At 40.9% G+C, this 25,082-nt stretch overlaps 1 protein-coding gene across 2 annotated transcripts in view; it reads left to right on the top strand.

Annotated features, from left to right (window-relative positions):
• The window catches only part of dph6 (diphthamine biosynthesis 6), a 57,117-nt gene that overhangs the window by 30,145 nt on the left and 1,890 nt on the right, over positions 1 to 25,082 (top strand). For both annotated transcript variants that reach the window (XM_018663688.2, XM_051078164.1), the window contains 2 exons: positions 15,857 to 16,105; positions 21,172 to 21,559. In XM_018663688.2, the coding sequence (XP_018519204.1) occupies positions 15,857 to 16,105; positions 21,172 to 21,559 (637 nt within the window). The remainder of the gene's footprint in view (positions 1 to 15,856; positions 16,106 to 21,171; positions 21,560 to 25,082) is intronic.

The following is a 25,082-nucleotide window of genomic DNA, read 5'->3' on the forward strand; positions in this document are numbered from 1 at the left end:
AGAGATTTTTACATATTGATACAATTACCCCCTTGCTGTGAGCAAGCACGCAGCACCACCCCTCCTCTCACCAGCACCACGTTGACTCCATCTTAATGACAATTTTCCCTGGTGACTGTTGCCGTGTGACACCATGGCGACAGGGCTCTGGCAACAACAGAGACTGAAAAGCTGCCGTCTGAGACCAAATAACCTGAAGCCCTCCACATTGCTGTCTGTGGAAAAGAATTAGTAATTAGAAGAAGGATCCAGCTATACGCGGGTGTTAGAAAGGGGGGGGTTGAACTTGAAACGATTAAAGGATGAATTTTTGTTCTTAATTATGTTCAGATAATATAATCATTTTTGTGCAGCAGAGGTGTTTTTGTGATGAGGCATTGAGTAACGACTTAATGCAGGAAGTAAATATCAAATGATAGTGCCCTTTGATTGTTATTCTGGTTAATTGTTTACTCTCTTTTTTGTTAATCAGACAAAACCTAGTTCTTCTTTGGTACACGCATGGTTAATATGGCTATAAATCAATCAATGTCCAGCTCTGTTGAGACCAGTATATTCATTTTGACGAGTATCCAGTGGTTTGAGAGAGAGCACATGGCTACTGACAGAACATGGCACTCTGGCCCTGCAGGATTCGACCACAGTAGGATCTCCACAATGAAGGGTAGTACTGGTGGATGGTAGAGAGGAATGGCATTACGGACTGGCATGTGATGGATGCTGGATCTTCAGACTCCATCCATCTCTTCATCGTCTGTCCGGCTTGTCATGTCTCTCAGCTTCAGCTCTCGGGAATGGCAAGCTGACTGAATGTCGACTTGGCCTGGCAGACTGACAGATTCAGATCTGACTTGATTTAAAGAATTAGTTAACCTTTATAGTGTCAAAGCAGGGGGCCTCTTGGTGTATTTTATGTTAATGCATAATATAGTGGTCGTTTAGGTAAAAGCCGCAAGCTATAAAGACAAAAGCAGTGATTTAATTTACGCTTTGTTGTTACATCGTTTCATATCATTCCATATCTGATTGACATGTGTTCAGAAGCTGCATTCACCATAGTATGAATTCCTTGTCGTGTAATAAGTTGTTGTTGAGTCTGGTACTATCAAAGTTCCTGCCACTAATTGTCTTGTTTTGCTGTCTTATTTCTCAGAGATCTAATGTAAATTCAGCTTTCATTTGTTTTAGACACAATTTGCATAATCTAATTAAGATATAAGAAATGTCACTCTTTTATTACATCAATCAATTCATTAAAAACAAAAGATGCTCTCAGACATCTCATTTTTGTTTCAGAAATATCAAAACAAATTCTCCCATTACAACAAAAGCCAAGTAATGGTGTGCTTTTAAAAGAAATAAAAGTTATTACTGCGTTTTCTGTCAGATGGAGCTTTTAAACAATTCTGTTGCATTAGCATAATAGCAAGGGGGAAAAAAGAGCATGGGCCTGTTTCTATAGCCAGCAATGTTCCACTTTTATACACAGAAATCCATTTGTACTAATAACAGACGATTACACTTATGAGTCGCCAGATGGAAAAAATTGACCTATCATCTACTGAAGTCAGAGTTAACAACCAGAGTCTCAAACTTTTTTCCCACATCTATTTAAATGAATGCTGCCTGTTCTTTCACATTCCCTTTGGATCTGCATTTACAGACACAAACACAATAACCAAACCAGGTTTGAATAGAGAGACAGATCAGTTGAATGGCTGTTAAACATCTCCTCTTTCTTGTTAAGGTAAGTGGCTCACCCCTGGGATATTTGCTGGGAAATTATACTCACTGATCAGATTCTGTGGGCTGTGTTTGGGGAGCTGCCTGCGCTAGCCTCAGGTTGCTGGTGAACACTAACCCCTTGCCTCATTCCCCTAATTGTGAGTGACAGTCAATATTGCGGAAAGACCATCTTGCACAAGCCCGGCGATAGGATTTGCATTGGATTTTGAAAATTGTCAAAGTGGACTGTGAGGCATCAGGAGGGAAGTGGATCTGACGTTGCCAATTAACGTCAAAGGGAGGAGTGTACTGAGGCGGGTGTGAGAATTTGAATAATCTCCTTATAGGAGTCTAAATGTCTAAAAACAATGAGTTGAACTTTGTCTGACCCTCTTGATGAAGAGCACAGAGGTCAGGGTGAGACATAGTAAAGCTGGGCCACCCATGTAACGCTGAAGAGAGGGAAGTTTCTTCCGCTCATTTGAAGCCTCTTTTTGATTTGGTTTATTTCAACGAACAGGGTATATACATTATCAAAGATTATTTTTGAGGCATTTGCAATCCAAAAATCCCCTAGCTAAATTGAAACATAAAAGTTGTAGTCACACTGTATGCACCTTAGACTGCTATAACAGGCAGTAACAACCAACAAAATATATGTGTTTGAAAGCATCATCCTTCATCTATATTTTAAAATCTACATTCAGATATATCACAGTATTTTCCATTAGAAATGTTGTGGGAGAACAAATAGCACATGATGAGTTTATGAAGATAGCAGGCTGACCAGTATGGCTCTTTATGGTGAATAATCAAAGGGTTGACAGCTAAATACGAGCTAGCTTGGCGGGTGAGAAAGCAAAAAATTTTAGTGATGAATAGCAGAAATTAAGCTAAGTGCTTTAGTTTTATGGTTTGTTGTTCTCACCCAGAATGTTTCACTACTATAAAAGAGCCAACTTGCACAATTCAGCATCCCCCACCCCAAACCACATCAAACACCCCCCCTTTCACCTCCCTAAACTTCCTCAACCTACATCTAGAGAATACATCTACCTCAATTACCACAGAAGAGTAATTAGCCAAAAAAGTGTGTGTGTGTGTGTGTGTGCATCTGCGTTCGGGGAGGTATTCATGCAGCACGAACAGATTAATTAGGACATTTAACTTCATTTCTAATACAACAAAATTAATCCCATAAAATATGAGGGATCTCGGAGGAGGTGCCTGTCAGCATCTGACGCCTCTCCCCTGTTTGCCATAATCTATTAAAACCTTGCTTTTATCTCACCTCTCCCCTGTCATACTTTATGGATTTTTTCATAAACACGGCCCATACTTCATAAATGTCTCAATTTTCTAGTCTATTAACATTACTTCAAAAGCGCTTGATAAAAGAGGAGGGCATGCGTGAAATAATGCACCAATAATACGAAACGCTGTAGGCTAGAACAGTAGGGGCGGCTCTCTAGCGTGCACACTCAGACAATGCAAGGGATGTTATCAAGTTTAATAAAAGAACAAATGATCACTTCCAACCAAGGAGGAAGGGGAGATGAGGCACCGAGGAAGGGGTGGGGCCAGGAGGAGAACGGTTGTTGAGTAATTGAGTCGATGAAAAATGAGGTCTTGAAGGCTCAGTGGTTTGAGCAGTCATGAGATTGAAGGCTACTCAAAACTATCATGTTCTTCAGCACGTGTAGTTACTTGCTCCTAGTTGCAGTGGAGGATGTTAACACGGATTTGTTTTTAGAATAGGCTGGCTGTTTCCTCTCCTGAATGCCTGAATTCTGTGCAATGAGTCGAACCTTTTGTCTGGTGAGAGTCAGAAAGGTTTTGACTGACAGTCAAGCTTCACCTCAGAGCTTTTCCCCAGCAAGCATTGATTCAGTTCCTGTCTCCAAAGATCACCCGGAGTCTGTCTCTGTAGGCTTTACTCATCCTACCCAAACACTGGGGTCAACTGTCTTTACTTGAACTGGACACATACGAAACACGCTGATCAAGCCCAGTAAGACCTTACCACAATGGCATGTCGGCTGTATGCCCCGAGGCCAGGTCTTACACACACAGACACACACATACACCTGTGTGCTCTTTGTGATGGGCCCTGGCTGTATGACAAGGTAAACTGGTTGGGTCATTAAAATGAGTCATAGGTGACTCACTATAACACACTCATGAGTGACAGGACAGGTATATAGCATTCAAAGCACAGTCAGTGACATGCAAATAGATAAAGATGTATGCAAAGACAAACAAAATAGGCAGTTGAGTGCACTCATTATCTCACACCAGTAGATTTATATTTAAACGTTTGTTGACACATATTTGCTTGAGTGCAGGCCTGTGTGCTCATGACATGTATGCATACACATCAATACAGTTTTATATGCAAATATGAGAACAAGACATCCCTCCATCTCCTATAATACACCTCCACATGTCTGCATTGATACATGGTCATAGCTTTGTCCTGAGACAGTGCTAGAGCTATTGGACAGGGGCAGGGCACTTATGCCTCATGTATGTGAAGGGGCAAATCAGACCACCTTTTTAATCTGATGAGGGGGCAGTTTTATGGGAAGTGGTAGATGGCAGCAGAGGTAATTATCCTCCCTGATCCCACGCGCCCCACTTCCCCCCTTTCTCTCCTGCCATGACCGCACACACAAGGCTGACCTGCCACGGCAGTAGTCATTTTCAGGAGTCAGTGCGTTCTTTGTTACATTATCCTGCACTGCCACCGCCACTGTTGCTGCTGCTGCTTGTGCAGCACCACGTGGGCACAGGCTGGTATCAGCTTGTACCAGGCGAGGACAGGGGAAGGACTGGATCTGTCAGACTACATCGGCTCTCAGGCGGTCGCCTACGCCGGCGCTGCGCCTCTGCCCCGGCCCCTGCCACACTCCCACTCATTAATGGGCCTGGCCCTGACAACTGATCCTAATTGCCTTTGAACAGCTCTTCATGTATTATTGGTGCCTGACTGCCTTGGTTCATGTCAACAAGCAATAGGAAGCAGAGACAGGATAGCCACAGCCATCATCCCACATTCACATACATGCACAAAATGTACACATAGACATACTGAATAATGTGGAGACATACATATATGAGGAATGTATATACTTTAAATATATACATGTCATGTGTGTACTTGTACACATAGTGGACATGTGCCAATTAGCCATCCTTAAACATCAGGAAAGCTTCAAGGGACACCAGTGATTGGTCAGCATCTTCATTGTACAAGTCTTTCACCTCTGCAGATACAAATGGATTGCCTCCACTCTGTGAAAGGCAATACAGTATATAATTGTTTCTGTGACTATATGGATAGAATGAACAAGAACATTAATGTAATGTAGATGAATGTAATCAGTAATAATGTATGAATATGATTTTATTTGATAAATGGTAGATAGAGCTTTTTAATTTGAGAGAACCACATGCTACATGTGTGTGTGTGTGTGTGTGTGTGTGTGTGTGTGTGTGTGTGTGTGTGCTTGTTTGCTTCTCACTTTGTCACTGCTGATGAGTTGTGGAGGGGTGAATGGTTCAGAGACATCAAGAAGGCATCTGAAAAGCATCATGTAAAGATCCCACCACCGCAGATATCTGCCAAGACACTCGCGCTATTACAATTGCAATCACAAACACTCAGTCAAAACACATCAATTATTTGTAGTCCCATGTGTGAATTATTACCCCATATCCAACTATTTACTTCCCATTTCACCCCTCTATTTGAATTCTGAGAAAGAGAGAGGTGGGCTGGTTTGGCTTTTTATTTACGGAATGAAATAACTGAATACCAAATGCATAGATAAAAAGCATAGCGCCGTGTCCTGTCCACTCCCATCACTGTCTGGGAGAGGAGAGACGTATGACCATCCCATTACTATGGTAACTAGCCACTATATTCAGAGCTGCCTGGGTGTGTTTCTTCCCCCTGCAGTGACGAGAGGGCATAGCTGACAGGGCCTACACACACTCGCGCTCACACAATACACAGCAGAGATGCACACAGAAACACACAGATAGGGAGGGTCTGGAAGTTGCAGCTTGTGAAATATACACGTGTGGCAAATACAGACAGAACAATACAGGGGTGAGCGCCCACACATACTAGTGACATATAGAAACTAATACGGAACAGCAAGAGGAAATGTAACCCCCTACTTTTGCAACATTCGACTGTTACACAGAATCCAAAAGAGTAGACACACAGACATCAGAGGAATCTAGCAAAAAGAAAATGATTAAACTTAGGGAAATAGCGAACAAAAATAAATTATGCTTTCAAATTTTTGGTGTAAATCCATCAGCCAAATTGAACTGAACAAAATAGTTTACAATTTTGTCAATATGATATTAGAATATTATATAAGGGAGGGTAGACATGAGTGAGATGTTAGCAACACAGCTTAACACTTATTGTCACCAACCCAGGCTGAGAGGCTTGTTACTGCAGCAGATTCACCTACTGACTGTACTGCACAGCACTGTGCTGCAGATTGTGCATTTTAGGAAACTGCTATTATAGATGATTTCTATAATTATTATGCTCTCCTATGTTTCCACGATTCCATAAGTTGCACACATTAAAAGTGGCAGTCGTTGCCTCTGGTTAGAAATGGTTATTACATCCACATGCAACAGTGTGCTAGCGTTGCCATTTTGTCTTCATTTATTAAGGAGATTTTTCTCCCTAGCAGGACTACAGATGACTCAGAAAAGGAGTTAGCGTTTACATTCCATTTACTTTTGGCCACTCGCTTCATCATAAATTTCACATGGAGCAATTCTTCTGAGTAGTAACTTTTAACCCAGGTCATCCATTTTTCAAATGCCATTGTCATCAAAGCACGTTTTACTGAGGTAAAAACTGCTGCAGATGAATAATATACAGCCTCCTGTTTTTTTCTTCTGTGGACATATCAGCGTGTTCACTTTTAATATATATTTATTATTGATATTATAGATTTATTATGTAAGGGAATGTCAGGCCCCGCGAGTCTAAGTAATGTAATGAAGTTGAGATGTACAGGGTAAGAGTTCATCCAGTATAATATAGAGTACACAATATTTTCCACATGTCAAAATTTATTGAGTTGAATTTTATGCACTGACAAAAAATGTCAATGTCAAATTTGCTGTATTTTTCAGTAGGGATTCAGTACATTTGCTGCGTATTGTATTTTATCAGTCTCCTACAAAGAGAGTATTATTACCTCTGGTGCATATTTTTTGTAAAATAACACTTTTAATAATTCCAAAGTAGATATAAACAAGCATCTCTTGGATAACCTTTTCAAATATTTTGTTTTTTACTATCAGTCCTTTCATTGACACTTTCCAGGTGCATTGGATTTTTCAATATTCATTGATAAAAATAAATACAGAACAACACTTGTGTAGATGTTGCAATGAAATCCCCAAACAGTTTGTTATACATGCTTTTATAATTGATTCCTAATTTTTCATCCGCACTTCTCCATTTCAGTGGTGGAATTTTCATGTAAGCATTTTCTGTTTGCCAGAAAAAAAAAAGGAAAAAAAGGGGGAAAAATAAAATCCAGGGAGACTACGATGCTGTCTAGCCAGCCTGTCCATGAATTGAGTGGACTTTGAATGTGCTGGATTGCTGATACCACAGCTGCCCTTTTTAATGCAACCATACTGCCACCTGTTGAGATGAGAGGGAACTGCATGGCTTTTTTCTCTGCATTTTCTGCACTGTCTTGTTCACTCCTTCTTTCAGTTACTGTTTGTCTGTTCTTCATTTTTTATTTGTGAATATTGAACTACATGTTCTGTCCTTTACAAGCAAAGCAACAGGGCAGGGATGAGAGGGTGCACAAGTGTGTTTAACTGGAAGTTTTGGATGTGAACACAGAGTACTCCTCTCTCTGGATCAGCAACTTCATGTGGCTGGGTCACAGGCTGATTTGTTTTAGACATTCACTCTGTCTTATCCAGGGTAGACATTTTACACTGTTGTCCCATCCTTCATATCACACACAGACTTACTTAACTTCACCACATCTGACAGTTACACTGCAATGGTTGTGCCACAGCACTTTTTGTTGACATAATTCTTTTGTGCCCAGGTTAAGTTAGTGTTCTATTACCAGCCAGGCAAAGAGATATAGCTTCAAATAAAAGAAAAATATGAAAAGACAGAAGAGATGAGATGGTCACAGCTGGGAAGGGAGAAAGAACGGGGGTTGAGTGTTGCAGTTTCAGCATCATTCAATCAGACAACATGCCCCTCAGCTGAAACAGCGAGACCCTCCCCGATTCTCTCGAATTAGGGAGATTAGCAGGAAAGCGCATAATGCAGGATGATGGAATTTGTCATAATTTGCATTGTCCTGGAAAGATTCGGTTTGATAGAGCGATGCATGGAGGGGCTTGTCATGTCCCACGGGCAGGTCATAGAGGAAGCTTGGCAGAAATGATTTTTGCGATATGTGCATCAGTCGTAAAAGCCTCACAACCAATTTGTCAAAAAATGTGAGGTCGGGACAGTTGAAGGCAGCAGGGCATTTTGCCTAACGCAATGAAAAACCATGCCCCTCCATCACTCTTCATCCACAGCCCAGCTCTGGTATGGCACAGCACTCCAGAGCAGCAGACAATTTTATTACATCAGCTTAGAGTGTTTGTTATTTTTATATGATCTTATTTCTTCATTTTAACACTATTATAGCAAGAGTAAATTTATACAAGTACAAAAAACAAACAACCATACCAAATATTATCAAAAATAACTTTATGATGTAAAAATCTTTTTTTAATGACGGTGGAAAGATGTATTTATTCATTCATTTTTTGTGCCTGTTGGCATTCAGATGTGTCCCTGAGCATCCAGCAGTCAGGCTCCCCTGACCTTGGTTATGGTACTGAGCGGCAGCTCCTGACCAGCATAAAGTTGACCAGAGCTGACATGACAGTGTTACTCTTCCACACGGTTCAGTGTCTATGGAATGGGCATGTCGAGGGCAGACATACAGGCACAATAGAAAAATACACTTAAGCTTAGAGAAGGTGGGGGTTGGGGAAAGGCCAGTGTCCCTGGCTCAGACTGACCACACTTTGCCTCAACAATGGCTCATTATAGTTGTGTAATTTTGAATATTCTTCTAAATTTGTCAGTGTAATAACCATGTGTTTCGAGCATATGCTTATGGTTTGTTTTCTGAATAAATGTGCAGTTTTAGACCTGAGAGAATGCATTCAGAAATGCCCTATACTTGCCTTTCTTTGTGCACTTCATACAGCTATTTATGTCGCCGTTTAAGTAACACTGATTTTGTGTGACAGTTGAGCATACAGGGGTTAGGCTCAAACTGGAGCACAAACAGGAAGAAAAAAATAGAGATAGTAAAAAAAAGAGGAGGGAATAAAAAAAGGCAAATATCTCCCTCCCCCTTCCCATGAAGCCTTAAATGAGAAGCCTAACATGGGGAGAGATTCTGTAGAGGGGAGAGAGGTTGTGGTTCTCCTGAAAGGTTTGTATTTGTAGAAATGAGGTGTCAGAAGAGGCAGGATTTCCTCAGGGCGCAGCACAACATGAGCCCATCTCTTATCATTTCCCACTCCCAGACGTGATCTGCTTTGAATGCACTAATGCTGAAAGAGCCCCACAGACTTGAAGCCAGTTCAAGATGAAATCACAGCACACATCCCTGACAAACTGCCATCCACCACACAAGGATTAAACAGTCGCCGCACATCAAATCCCCAACAAAACGCAGAAATAATATATGCACTTAAATACATTCAACAAAACTTCAACCTCAGTTTTTTTTATCCCTACATTTTGAACTATTTGAGCTATTTGCCATGCCTAAAGTATTCAAGAAAAGAAGAAAATTGCTAAAGAGGGAAAAAAGAGTCAAGACAGAAATTTGGAAATTTGTCACATATATTAAGAATGTTCCATAAGGGATTAAAAGTGAAAGAAATGTGTCCCATTTAAGTACAGTTTATGTATCAAATTAAATTTTACATTGCATATACAGTGTAAAAGTAGCACCCTAGGTTTGAATCTGATCTAGTCACACACACCATGCTCCCTTAGCATTTTGCCTTCATTCACTATTGACTACAACTTCCACAAATAATCTTTAAAAAGTTTTAGCTATAAGTTTGAAATTCTTTCCCAAGTGCTCTCGGTATATTCAGGGCACTCCCCTCTCCATGGTGTGGCTGTAACAGCTCTCCAAAAATGTACACTAAAAGATTTTCCCATTTGAAAATGGTAAAGAACTGGCAGCAGGATTTCCAGCAAGTTACTGTAAAATTAACAGTGTGTTCTTGCTGCTGAAATGTACAGCATAATGCTGTTAGTTTCTACTTTTACAGTAAAATAATGATGAATGGATGTTTATCACTCACTGGTGATATGCTCTTTTTCATTTGTACTGTAAACTACATGCTACTGTATCAGCATTTGATATTCTGAAAATATTTTTTCTAAATCATATCATTTGATAATTAACTTCTTGGTTCCCATACTATAAAAAACTGTGAATAAACATGGCCTTTGAAATAGGTGCCTCTCCCAGGATTTATCCTGATGAACAGCCTGAAAAACAAGTATGTTTGTTCAGAATTGCTGTGAGATCATTTTCAATTTGTATCCTTGTGTCAATAGCACTGTCATTTATTACCTTGGGTGTAGGAGTAGAAGGAGTTACAAATTGTCACCTGTAATTCCATACTATGTATGAATTCAATGATAACTTACCCAAAAACATTGAACAGAAAAAGAAGTACTTTGTGTCACTCTGTTAAGTGTAAGCTCCAGCAATGAAATGTCATGGGCAGCTTGTATGTGAGCTGTTATCGCAAGTTCCTCAGAATACTCACAGCTGCTGTGAGCATACAGTAACAGCTGAAGGATGTGAGCATCTAACCTCTGAATGAATTCCAGGGTGTATGCAGCACTATGTTGGTGCTGAAGATTGAAGGTGTAGTAAGTTGACATGACTGCATCAAGCCCCGACAGAAAAGCTGACTGAGTGATGTGCCCCTCAAGGCTGATCATCCAGCTGTGATTACAGCTTCCTGGTGTTTCACCTGAAACATGACAAAGGAAAATTCATTTCAGAACTGACATAATGATGTATTATGTATCGCCATTGTGACATTGTAAACAATGTAATGCAAGGGAAATTGAAATCTGTTTACCCATTCCCAAATGAGCCCTGTTCTATGTGCTCTTTGGACCTAGCATTTGGCACTAAATGCATGTTAGTTCTATCTGAACGACATATATGTAATCTAGGCTACATCACAAGCTCCTTGTGATGTCTGTAGAGATGTACTACTTCTACACAGACAGCAGTTAAATGTTATCTTAATGAAATTAGTAGCTTTGTTTGGAGACAGACACTTGACAGATGTTCACTTAAAACTAAGTGAAACGAAACTCACCCTGTAGTCTGGAGGATCAGAATCAGTCCAGCTCTGCTGTATCACACTTTGACTTGCCACTGAAACTCGTGTGAAAACTGGTGTGTTTGTGTGCTATGATTTCTAAAGTTTGAGACGCAAAGCTTACGTAAGCAACTGTCCAGAAGTAGCTAACTGGTGTGCACTGACTACTTAGTCTGTGTGTGTTGCCTATGGTTCAGACTCTGAAAACTGACTTGACTCAAGTACAGTGCCCTCTACATTCAGTCTGAATACAGTTCCTGTAAAGAAAACAATTTTTAGCAAAATAATACTTGTCATAAATATTGGTTAATAAGTCAGAAAGAACCTCAAAGAATAGATCTTGGGCTTAAAGCCAGAGATATATAATGTTACAGGTAATATAAGTTGACATTTTGATGTAAATTAATTATTTGTAACATCTCCAAGAAAGGACACATCACAAATATTAATTACATTTTTCATGTAATTACCCACCCTGTAGCTGATACTGTAGTACCATTACCCCTTTAGCTTGGTTACATGTGTCCTTGCATAAGGGAAAAGTTACACCATATTAATCTAACCTATTTTACACATTTTGTATTATCATTTTCCTGGTTAAATTATGCATGAGGTCTCAATGGGGAGAAATGTGACCATTAGCATATCTGATAGGAGCGGTGGAGCAGTTTTCCACCTCTCTCTGTCCTTGGAACCAGGCAGAAAAACCTGACTGTTCGTCAATACTAGGTCATTTTATCCAGGCTCAGCCCAGTTCATCTGTACCGTTCTGAAGCTCTGCTAATGACACTTGGAGACGTCCTCAACACGATGGGGGCCCAGAGGGCTCCAACACCAATGTGAATATAGTCTAGCACTGTCTGGTCATCTCTGGGAGCTCTTTGACAAAAACTGCAATTAGAAACACCTCAGACACACCAGCCTGAAACGAGACACCGTTAAGGGGATGGAAGCAGACACAGGCAGGCGCTTCCTGAGTACATTTACATATATGTTACTGTCTGCACCTCACAGAAATGGAGAGAGAATGTCTTTGAGGTTGGTGACCTTTTGGCATGTCATTGGGTTTATTAGAAAAATGATGGTGTTTTAGCCATGAAATAAAGGTCGATAAAGTAATAGAGCCAAAACACAGCTTAGTTAATTTAAAAATAGAAAGCGTGTGCTGTGAATGTCCTTTGTTGTTAAGCTAATTGGAACCTTGTTTGGCTTAGAGACTGTTGAAAAATTATTTTGAAGTTTCTGTCAAAGTCGATTTTTATTACTAGGACTGGGTGAAAACTCAATATTCTTGTTTATTGGTTTATTGTGTCTCCATCATGATGCATATCATGAAGAATTTCTTAGAACGAGATATTATTGTTCACAGTTTTTATGTTTAAAGTAATGATAAGTTTTAGTATGAAATATGAAATATGAAACATGAAACCTGACACGTGAAACAAGATGAAAACAAACAAACTTTGGACTAATTGACCTATCTTAAATCATATTGAGAACGTAACTCAAATATCACCAAATATTGATATTGAAATATAGCTTTGATAATCATCGCAATCACACACCCACTGTCAGTTTATAAAAGGTGAAATACCTGAAAATCTTTTGAATTATGGCAGCAGGTATCAAACATTATTAAGAAACACAAGAACGGACATAAACCAGCATGGACATGTAGTATTGATTCACTGTGAACACTTTAAGACAGTGCATCTTCTCTTTTCTCGGTGGGCCATTTAGACCACTAAGGCTAGCATTTGAAAAATACTTACCTTGTTATAGAAAGTTTAATGTCATATGCAATTGTTTGACCCTTATGAATATTAAAGGATCCCATCTCCAGCCTATTAAAAATGCATGTGGCATTGTGGTTGTTGATCACGTTTAGAACGCCCATGCAAATTGGACTGTCTTCCCTGTCAAGGCCTAAGATGAATAATGTAGTTGTGTTGTATATTCAGGGACACACCATTGACAGTCAATTAACAAGTTTGATTGGTGTGTGAACTCATTCTTTTGAACTGTTAATTTTATGTAAATAGTATTCGCTCTCCCTTCTCCACTGTCTCTCCCCCATCCAGGTTCACTACAGAAAGATGTGCCCCCTCTGCCGCAAACCCCCAAATCCCCAATTCCACCTCCCACTAAGAGTAACCAGAGTGGGATCCTTAATAATTGATCATCACACACCTGCTTGGTAGAAGCTATGGGAGTCTGCCTTTAACAGTCAAGGGGCCCCCATGCTATCCCCCTTTTGATATTCAAATTGACAAATGGTAGCCGGCCTTTATGAATTCAAAATGGAGCTAGCTCTTTTCATGGGGACAAGCTTGTTAAAAGATTCTGGCCATCCGTCCAACCTGATGGAGCTTTTCTTTGTCAGAGTGGATATGATGGCATTTGATGGCTCATAAATGGAATGCCAATGACAATTTGTTGTTGATGTGTGGGAATCTGGCTTTCATGTGAGGCAGACATAGTAACGCAAGCTCCTGGGCAGATCATGCTTGCAGGTAAATGATCCGGTGATTGATCCGACTGGTTGAAAGCAGCGAGGGCCTTATCTCCTCCCTTTCTTCCCCCTCACTCACTCATGCCCCTCTTTCTCGACTTCTCTCCATCTCTTGTCTCCCGCACTGTCCCAGTAATTTGGAGCAGCAGAGACGGAAGATGAAGATTTATCACAGCTGACAAGTGAACCTAGGAGCTGGGGATCATGGAAAACCCATCTGATTATGGAAATAGCTTCGACCATGTCCACCCTCTAGCTAAATCATTGTGTGGTTAGCTTCTTGTTCTGCAACTGTCCCATCAAAGACAGATTTAATACACTTCAGAAAGTGTAAATATTCTGTATTCAGTTCCTCCTTTGAACAAGATGTGTCATGGCCGACCACCATCTGTGTAGGCCTCAGTGAGACAACCAAGTGAGGGAAACAAAGAGTTTGTTTGAAATGAGTAGGAGAAGAAGTTTTGTTTAGGGGATATTAAGTCTTAACTAATACCTATGGTCCATTTTCTCACTGCGCAACACGATACCTCTTTGCTAATCAGCAAACTATCTTGTCTCGGGCCATGTATCAATTGATTCAGGCCTCCTTGATCCCCCTGGACACCTACATGTGCTCCAGGGTCCCTGCATAGGCCAGCAATTATCAACATGTCACCAGCATCTATTTGCATTGACCAGCAGCCAGTGTCCAGCACTAATGCCATCCAACCTCAAACACTGGCGAACTACAGGGTCTCTAAAGACCTGACCTCCTTAATGCTGCTCCTCATCCCTACTCGTCCCTCTGCATTAATCAGATAGATTTTTTTCAGGTTTCATTATACAAGAAGCTTGAGGTATTTAACAGAGAATTGAGCTTATTATCACATGGTTAATTATGCTCATAAATAACATTGGTGGTGCCACAGAGATACATTGGCAGGCTTCTCACAGAATATCTACTCGTTTTAGAGCTGTGAAACGAAAATTGTTGGTGATAAGATGCTAGAAAATGGGAGAGGTGGAACTGTTAATTAATGCTCTGCTGCTCAAAACATACGCTTATAATTAATGTTAATTTGATTATTGCACCTCGCTGATGAATATTGTACTTTATTTTTTAATAAAACTCATTGCGAAGTTTGATGACTTGTTTCTTGCATCTAGTTTTCAGATTGAATATCAACTCAGTTTATAATTGCCTAATTAAACATTCCTTTTTTTTTCCTTTTTTTTTTTTTTTACCTTATTAGTTAATACATATTCTGGTGCAATTTGTTGAAATTGAATGAATAAGTTATCTGATCTTGATAATATAATGGAAAAATTAGACAGTTGTAACTTTTGTCCTACAAAAACAAAAGTTTTCATGACAGTTGCTCAGGTTTTTGAAATCTATAAATATTTGTATAAATGTTACCAAATGCTAATGTTTTATTGACTTCACTTTTCTTTGGATCTGAATGTCACTTTTTCCCTTAGAAATAAGCTTGTATTCCTTTTATTCAGTGTAGTGTCGAAAAGTTCTTCAAAATGCTGCAATTAAGCATCAAGCAATAGATTAACTCGTAAAGAGATTTATGCCTTTACCTTGTCAACTCAAAACTGCAGCCTTTTCTTGTTTTTAGTCACTCTGGGCTCTGGGGATAGCAGTATTGGTCTATCCACCACTATGTTGCAGACTGAAATATTCCAACAACTATGAGATAGAAGGCCACAACATTCATGGTCCCCAGATGATGTATACTAGCGGTTTGGATGATCTGATTTTTTATCCAGCACTACTAGCGCTGGCCAAAAAAATATGTAGAAATCGTTTTCTTGAAATATCTCAACATTTACATAATAGATTGGCACAAAATTTATTTCAGATTTATTACATTCAGGGTTTTACGGAGGATATAATATAATGAGTTTGGTCATTGACTTTTCATCTAGCAGCACCATGAGGTAGGCATTTGTGGTTTTGAGTGAAATGTCTAAACAACAATGGATGAACAATGGCATAAAATTTGTTACAGACATTCAGATCCCCTCAGGATGAATTGAAAGCATTTAGCTCAAAGACCACTGTGCCTAAGTACAGCCTCACTGCGCCACTGGTTTGACTCAGGACTTAGTCTTGTTTTTACCATAACAAAAACAACAGTCTTACTTATGCTATGTTTTCCTTCTATGTTTCTCCAGGTAGATGAGTCAGTTTTCTGTGCAGGCCAAATCGCTTTGGTCCCGTGTACCATGCAGCTGGTGAAGGCTGGCACCAGGACGCAGGCCCACTTGTCCTTCAACCACATGAAGAAGGTTCTGGATGCTGTGATCAGCAGCTTGACTCTGGCTCATGTTGTCCAGGCTCACTGCTACACCACAAGACATCAAGACATCCCCATCATCAGAGCCGTCTGGGATGGCATGCTGAGGGCCACAGAGGAAGAGAAGGTCAGCCACTGTGGAATGAGATTTTCGTTTCTGAAGTATATGCCAGTTGTTAAAGAGAAGAACTATGTCTGGCTGTTTTATTATAGATGCAGAGGAAATATTGATCATACTTACAATACGATATTACACCCACATAGGATGAACACATGTTTAATGAATGAAAAGACAGTGGGAGAATAAGTAAAAGAAGAGAAACTTCATATGGTATCCAAGTTTTTCAGAGAGGCCTTTCAGATTTGGGTTGTTGTGAAATAAGGGAAAGTTCCTCACCCCTCTCTTCCCCCATGAGGCCCAAGCCGCTGCGACTGATATTTACCAGTGAGTGCGCTCATGAAAAGTTGATGATGTGGGAAACGCTGGTGTCTTTGATAATGTGGAGCTTGGCACAGAAGCAGATGTCTTCCTCAGAGCCTCCCTAATCCTTTGCCCCCACACACCATTTTGGAGCTCAGTTCAACTCTCAGAGCAGCTTATCCCCCTCTCCACCCCTCTTTCCTGCCACCTCCCTCCATCCTTCCCCTCCATTCCACCGCCCCAGCTTACAACCCCTGCTTCCATACGTCTAACAGGGGCACCAGTCTCCCCTGGCAGCCTTTCTCCTCCCACAGTAATCTGTCTAGCCATGGGAATAGGGCCTAAGGGAAAGAGGCAGGAGCCCACCTCCAACATGTGGCTCTGTTCAGTAGTGAACGGTGTTAAAGACTGCAGAGTGGATGTCAACTTTGTGTCACTTCCTTAAAAGTATAACAGTATATGAAATTCAGAATGTGTAAAATTGATGCCAGCAGTCATATTCTCAAAGCTTTCAAATGTTAGATATTCATTTCAGAATTTCATTTAAATACATATACTACAGTTCACTACAGTTCAGCATATCTCTGTCAGCAGCCGGTGTCTATTTGTGAATTTATTTGACACATTTAGCCTTATTGTAACTCACAGTGGGGTAGAAATCTCAAAAGCGCTGACAGAATAGTATCAACTTAACATATACATGTAAAATATATAACGGGGATAACTAATAAGGACAAAGCTTTTTGGGGAAAGGGGGGGGGTTGACAAGACTAGGCTTGTGTCAAAGGTCACTGAAGATGGACAACATCGCCCATCTGTTGTGCCTCCATGTGGTGTGTCAGAAAAATCAAAAACCTTAATTTAGGTGACCCAGGATTTCTAGCAGGAGACAATGTTTTATTTTCAGCTGACTCCCAAATTGAGCAGCTTTTAATTGACAGCTCAGGGCGGTTACCTGTAAACAGGTGAGCTCTCCCTTTAAGAATAGAGCTGGTTTAGATGCTGGGTGACCTACCCAACCTTGCACGCTATGTTTGCCCGTGAGACCGATTGTCTTGGTATGGCCTCCCTGCTTGCCCCTTTATCCTACTTCAAGTGCAGATATATAAAGTGCAGCAGAAGATGGATAATGAGAGCAGCTGTGGTGGGGGCTACTGTTTTATCCAAAACTTGGTGAAATGCTCTCTCCCTGGGGTGGGGATTATACAAAGCACTGGTGCTCATTTGAACTGACTGTAATTACAGTGTTTAACTCAGGTCAAACAGTGATAACATAACTCCCACAGAGAACTGCAATAACTTCACCATCTTCAAACATATAGCCAATTCAAATTTGCAAAACTGTGATAACTTGTGATAACTTATATTTTGTCACACAACAATCTGTTATGTGTTATATAATGTATGAACACTCGTGGTGTTTAATTTTGGCATTCTGATTTATTAAACTGAACAAATAACTCTATAATTTTTTAAAAATTGCCATCTTTAAAATTTAAATGACAATGTTATACCTATTACTTGTTTTATTAAATCTTTGACTTAACCAAAAAAAGTCAGTATTTGGATTCAGGTATAGTATAGCTGTATAATTATCACAGAAGATTTACACTTATTCTTTCTTGTTCCATCTTTTGCTCCAAAATGTGTCTGTTACAATGAATCCTGATAGGATTTGGGCTTTTAAAGAAACCATGAGCACAACATTTAATATCTGCGTCAGTTATAGACACCAAATGAAATCCAAATGTTGCATTATGTAGCCTTACATACAGTACCTTTCAGTGTATTCTCAGACACCAGACCTGTGAAGTGCATGTTTATGACGGAAACATCGGCGCTTAGCGTGTCTCTCTGTGAAGCCACGGGGCCATGTTGTTGTTGTGCGTTGATAATTTATCTAATCAGGTGGATGAAGAAGCTTGCAGGGTTAATTGGGAGCATACTGGAGTCTCTACAAGTGTGAAATTGTATTTACGGTGCATTAAACCACAAAGAGCCTGTTTGTCTTTGTGCGTGCAAGTGTGTGTTGATGAACGGGGAGACGTTGATGTGATAAGTCAATAAATGTTAAACAGATGTCCTTATGTGTTGCAATAACAGGTTCTGAAAACATGTCAAAAAGTAAAAAAGAATTATTAAACAAGCTAATATATATATATATATATATATATATAAATTTAGTTGGGCTAAAAGTTATTTTGATAATGTAGAAAACATTTTTAAATAAATTATTGATATTTTTTACATTTTGATAAACTGAAATTAATAGTGACGAATTTGCAGTGTGGATTGTCTCTTCCTTATATACCATAGTAAACCCTCTCTGCATTATTTCTCTCCTGCTTACTCAGGACTTTTGAAGCAACTCTGGCCTCTGCCATGGTTTATTTAATGGCCTCATTCTTAAACTTTTCTTCACCCTTGTGTGTTTCATTTACACACACACAGTCTGACGAGCTTCAGAGTGGAATCTTAAGAAAAGAGAGTGAATGAGGGAGTGAATGGGAAGGGATATTATAGCAGACTGACAGCACTACAGTAAGTGCTGAGACATAGAGCCACATGCTGAAGGCGTCCCGCTGGGCAGGAAATGTAGGGGAACTGGCTAAGCAGTGCAGTCCCATCAGCTCCCCGCTGTTCCCTGCCTTTACACCACTTCCTTATTACCGTGTTTACCGTTCGGCTTTCACGCCTCTCGGCCCTCCAACCCGCCGCACGCTCCAGGCGCACGGACTCGAGTTAGAGGGAGGAAAGTGGGGAGAGAGAAAACAAACATAAGGAGAGGCAGGTCACACCCCATCAGTGGAGAGAGCTGAGCCCAGCAGATCTAGACTTCATGCGTTTACCTGCTGCCTACAGAGTGAGAAAGCACTAGGGGAATGGCTGCATGCCCTGAAACTGAAGTGGGATGAAGTAATGAGATGGATTGTGTTAAGTGGTTGGTGTGGAGCGGAACGGAGCCCTCTACATGCACATGCACACACACATTGCCACCCGCCTGCCTTCCCAACTTGCCACTCCAGCACTCAGCTCCACCATATATCAAAGTTTGTGTTTTATTGGGTTAATTTAATAAATGATCTCTGGGCAGGTAGGGATGTCAGCGAATGTTTCCCCTCTCACTCTTCTGGCAGGGAAACACACCGTAATGGAGCTCCGGCCACAGTCAAGTCTGAAACATGCACGAGCACATACAGAAAAGCACACACACAATAATGCACCTTTAGCACATTTAGCTCCACAGAACTGCTGAACACACTTCCCACCCAATGTAACATTTTGGTAGAGACATTAATAAAGAAAAAAACAAAGACTGATGTAACCTCGTCCGACAGCATTGACAAAAAGTCAGCAACTGTGCCGTGACAATAAAGTCCTGCCAGAGGCTGGAGCAGAGTGCTGAAGTCCCCTGATCCCCTTGCAGACGGTCGGTTGGGTATAGTACCTCAGCACCCAAAGGCCTGCAGGATGGCCTTTAAGCCTGGCTGAGCAAGACCCCCTGTCCTGTCACTTGTCTCCCCAGTTCCCACTCTCTGCTCCATGTTCAATCACTATTGACAAGCGCACGAGCCATTCCCTCTAGGAGAACACCTAGCCTGTGCCAGAAGTGCTAATATAACATTTATCAAAGCATAGGACACGTATGTGTGCTGTCACTTTGTCTGACATGCTAAGAGGTCCGCACTGACACGGCCATTGTTCTCTGCTCTTGTGATTGTTATTGTTGATCACTGCGAGCTCGGCTCTCTCGAAAATCAGCAGAGTGAATAAATCTTAACCTAGCCCCACATACGCATTGAGGACACTTGCTTTTTCCATTTTTTTCACTCTCCAAGGCGAGAGGTTAGCTGCTGATACACAATTAAGCGTTTGCTCAGGTTTAATCTGAAGGTAAGTGCTGCTTCAGTGAATCTGGCAGACTGGGTCATGACGGGCCGTCTGTTAAAGGGACAAAGAGGCCATCGTCTGCTCTTGTCAATGATTTCTCCTTTTTTTTTTTTTTTTTTTTTTTTGGAGAGTGAATATCAAAATAAAATGTAAGTAACCTGTTATTATTCTGCACTTACGAAGTGGGGTGTAAGTGGATGAAAATTGATCCAGCAAATTGAAAAGGGGGTTAAGTGTTTTTGCCCTATCGACTCCAACTGAAACGATGGTTATATAAAACACTCATTTCTCTCCCATTAGCAGATGAAGCCACAGCCAAGTATTATTAGAGGGCCACATTGTAGCACTGCTCCAAGACATTTTCTTGCTGCTAATGGCCCTCAGTCCGGAGGAGAGAAAAAATAAAGAGATTTTGGCTCTGTGGATAAAATTGAGGCAGTTTTCCACTAAATGTATGTGGTGAAACTGCTATAACATGTTGTGAATGATCTTCCTAGAAAGGTGAGAAGTCATCGTGGATAGGACCTGTCATGTTAGTGAATGCAGCTCAAAGTGAATGCATTTGTGTCCGTGGTGGCTGCAAGCATTATGGATTCTTTCTGAATTGTTTGTACACTATCATTACCAACGGTCACCTCACAATCTCACATTAATTGATAGCCTGTCAATCTGTCAAGTAAAAAGCCAGTCTTAGTGCTGTGTGGTAGAATTTTTATGATGTGCTTTGCAATAATGTTTAATGCTGATGGAGTAGTGCTTGTGGTCAGAGAACGCAGCATGCATCTCAGCAGGAGGGCCATACGTTTGATTGTAGTGTGTGGCACAACACAGTATATAATTTGCCAGCCAGTTCATTTGAATACCATCTGTCTGCATTGCAGGACTTGTTGTTGGAGCCTGAGACCAATCCTCATCCACTGCTGGTCATCGTGGTACCTGCCTTACCCAAGGGTGCAGATGTCGAGCTTCATGTATCTGCAATTCAGGATGATCCCACCAAAAGGCTCACCTGTCACATGACCACAAAGGCAGCATGCGTGTCCATAGAGTGCCACACTGTAATGTCTGCTGATGGGTGTAGTGCTTCGCTTTCCCTTTCCCTGGCTTTGCCCGGTGATAACCTGGAGGTCACTGATGATATGGATGTAACAGAAACAGTTGCTGTTACATTCAAGAAAGCCATGAAGAAGATGGATGCTGAGCTGGTGCCACTGTGTGCCCGGGTGTTTTACAAGAGTGGCCACTCACTGGCACAGCAGATTATTAAAGGTATGTCACCTTATCTCACTCAAGACACTACACACAAGCTATAAAATGATCAAATATTTACACTTATTAAGAGGATTTATCCCAAATAAGCTCTGTTAGAGGCAATACTTCTGAGATACACTGCTCTTGCAAGTTAAGCTTCACATCACTGTATTAATGAAAACAAAGTGACAGCCTGTCTCTCTCTGCACTCTCTTTTCAAAGAAAGTTTGAGCTGACACTGGTTAAGTAAACTCCATAAAGTATTCTAGGAAGCAGTCTCTCCAGAGGATCTCCACTCCTTCCTGTGTTTAATTATTGTAAGTCATTTGTTGTGTCTGCACTGTGTACAGTAACCCAAGCAGCTGGCACAGTCTTTTGTCATCATTACACTTTTATACGCCACCATCTAGTGCTCTCAGGATTCTAGGTTCTCGTCAAGGCAAATGCGGGAGCGGGTATTTGTTTTATCCTGAGAGATGTTCTCTCGGAGGGAAAAGGGCGATGAGCACATCGATCACACGGGCTCAGTTGTCAAGTCATCGCTGAAGCAGTCAATTAACATTTTTGAATCCGTGCCAAACCAGCCATCTTACTGTCATTTTTAGCTTTGACATAACTCATCTTCTGGAGGACAAGAAATTATGGTTACCAGTGATGAATGGGAAAAAGGTTGATCTGTTTAGAATATGCAGTGATATGCATGACAGACGAACAGTGCTATTTGTTTTGTTACCTAATTATATAATTGTTATTCAGCATTGTTTCATGATATACGATGCATGTCATTTATTTCTTCTGTCATTATCCACATAGAAGAGTTAGAGGATTTAGCAGTGAGGAGGAATATTAATAAAATGTCTCAAATATGAATTTTATATAAAAAATTCTAAGGCTATGATACAGTAGATATCAAAGCTATTGCTATTTAAGCTTTTTTAAGCTATGTAAAATATTACTTTAAATGCTAGAAACCATTAATTGTTTCAAAGAGTAACTGGAGCTAAATCAACCTAGTTCTTTACCCTTGACATGTATGTGTCTTTGATTATGGACTGCACAGACTGCTTCCCTAAAACCATTTACTGACTCATCAATGAGCTGGAATCTGTTACCTTACCCTGCACGCACAGCCAAGCCCTGGAAGCCTACCCACAGGCTTTTTTATGGGTCACAGCCTATGCTCATTGGGTGATGAATCCAAAAAGTCAAAGGAGGAAAAGTAACACCCCTGGCGCTAGCAGTCACAGCCTGGCAACTGCTGCTGTCAGCAAGCAGACAGACAACAACACTGGAGCAAAAAGTGACTGCACACCCCCTCCTTCGGTTACTTGCGTTAGGATTCACAGCTGAAAGACATGACATATGCTCCAAATGAAACCTTTAAACATCTTGTCTCAACTTGTTACTTACGATAGAAAGGTTCTCTCAAAGATAGGTCCTCACAGCTCAACCAAAACCTTGATTTTAGAGAAGGACCTAAATAATGTTATTAAGAAGCCATTATTTTACACAGAATGTATAAATAGAATAAGTTTTGATCTCTTTGCTTCTAAATAGTCAAAAAATAAATATTTTGGCCACAGAGGGGCAGCCTGTCTCTGCTGCCAAACAAGTTTTCACATTTTAAAATGATATGCCAAACTTGGTAGCAACAGTTTTACACAGTCGGCAGATATAGAGCAACATTCGTGCTAGTGAGGGAATTATCAGGCAAAAGCTAAATGTTCCAGTGTGATCATTTGCTAGTTGGGAATTATTTGCTACCTGCTGCTTTATAGAAAAGTGAGTAAGTCTTTTGTTTCTCTGTGGCTTCACTGTACACACCCAGCCCCTCATCTTCTTTGTTCATTCTCCTTGGACTGAAAGAACAATTTTCATGAGCCAACACTTGCTAATTACCACCTCGTTTACCGGTTAATTTGACCAGTTTGGAAGTCAGTGTAGCACAACTAAAAACCACTGGCTCTGGGCCTTGGCCACTGCTTAAAAGCCCCATAAGCCCAGCAGGCATCAGTCATGCCACACAGGAACCCCCTTTTTCTCTCCTTTTTACCACAGCCTTTATTGACACCCCTTCTTCTATTCGCTTAGGCTTACAATATTTATATATTAATCATTTCAAACAAAAAATAGCTGGTGATGTTTAACATAAAAGGGTCTTGTGGGCATTCGTAATGGTTTGGTTTTGAAAACACAGAGATTTAACAGCAGCCTTTTCAGCTCCCTGTGTGTTCGCTGTGAAGCAGAATAATGGCCGGTCCTCTTGGGTAGATGGTTTAGTTCCATCCCATTGCTAATGTGATGGCTTTTGAATCTCACAGCCTCTGTCCACTGGGCCTCTCAATGGGGCTCCCCATGTAGCCCAAAGGGGGGCTAGGAGACCAGGGGGGGGACGGGGATTGGGTGTGTGATGGGAAGTGCTCATGGGATTTTGTGTGATTTTACAGAAGAATTTATAGGGATTGGAGCGAAGCGGCCTGTGTCATTACTCGCTTTTAACTCGCAAAGACAAAAAAAAAAAAAAAACCCACAAAATTGCATGGTCACTCAAGTCACCTTCACCCCCCCTCGTGTCTCTCATCCATGCATAAGCAGGCACGCCTGTGTACACTGCCACTGAAAGTGACTCTCAAAGAGAAAACGCAATTATTTCCCTATCTGTTAGTACAAAGATTAAAACATCCTGACATAAAACAGGCTCAGTGCGCAAGGTGTGATGAAGGGTGTGTTTCTTCTCTTAATAAAACCATCCCGTCTGTGATTTCCCTAGCTTGTTCAGTTGTCAGCTAGCCATCTCCAGAGGATTCTGCTTCCCAGGGTGCACCACATGCTCTGATAACACATATTTAGGCTTTTAATGCCCTCTAAAAAAGGCCTGTGTTCAGTGGGGGCATTTTTTTTAGCTAATTAGGGTGTGTGGGCTCTTTGTAAGGATGTTTGGCATGCTGCGGGTGCTTAAAATGAAAGAGAATGAGGCTTATTAAATAGCGCTGAACTGCACTTGAAACCTCTCTGTCCTGATTTCTCTTTCTACAAGTTCACATAAATGTCAGACAGCTCTACTGCAGCACTCGCAGGTGTTATTAAAAGAGCACTTGTTTATGTTTGTCCACTGAGACTCAAGATAACTGTCAGGAATTACATTTTGACAGACATCACATTAGACAGATGTTGTTAGGAATGTAAAGAGATGGACATTTCTAGTAGTGATGGTGCAATTGGGACACGGTATGCTTTCCCAGATGTTTAACTCCATTATGACCGTGCCAAATCACAGTGACCACACCCAAGCCTCATCCAGCATTCTGTTAAATCAGAAGGAATAAGGCAGGACAGTCAACCATGAGACAGGAACACTTGTGACCAATTAGTGCACAGAGCAGAAGAGGGAAGAGGCAACATCCCAGCGGGCCGCTGCTAAATAGACAGGCTGTCATCAAGACCGAGCTCTGAGACGCTCAATGAACTCTCACATGTCCACTGTCCGTCTGTAGTCCGGCCACACACACCCACACATACACATGCACTAACAACATCTCTC

Source organism: Lates calcarifer, linkage group LG19 (assembly GCF_001640805.2).
Source record: "Lates calcarifer isolate ASB-BC8 linkage group LG19, TLL_Latcal_v3, whole genome shotgun sequence".
NCBI lineage: Eukaryota > Metazoa > Chordata > Actinopteri > Centropomidae > Lates > Lates calcarifer.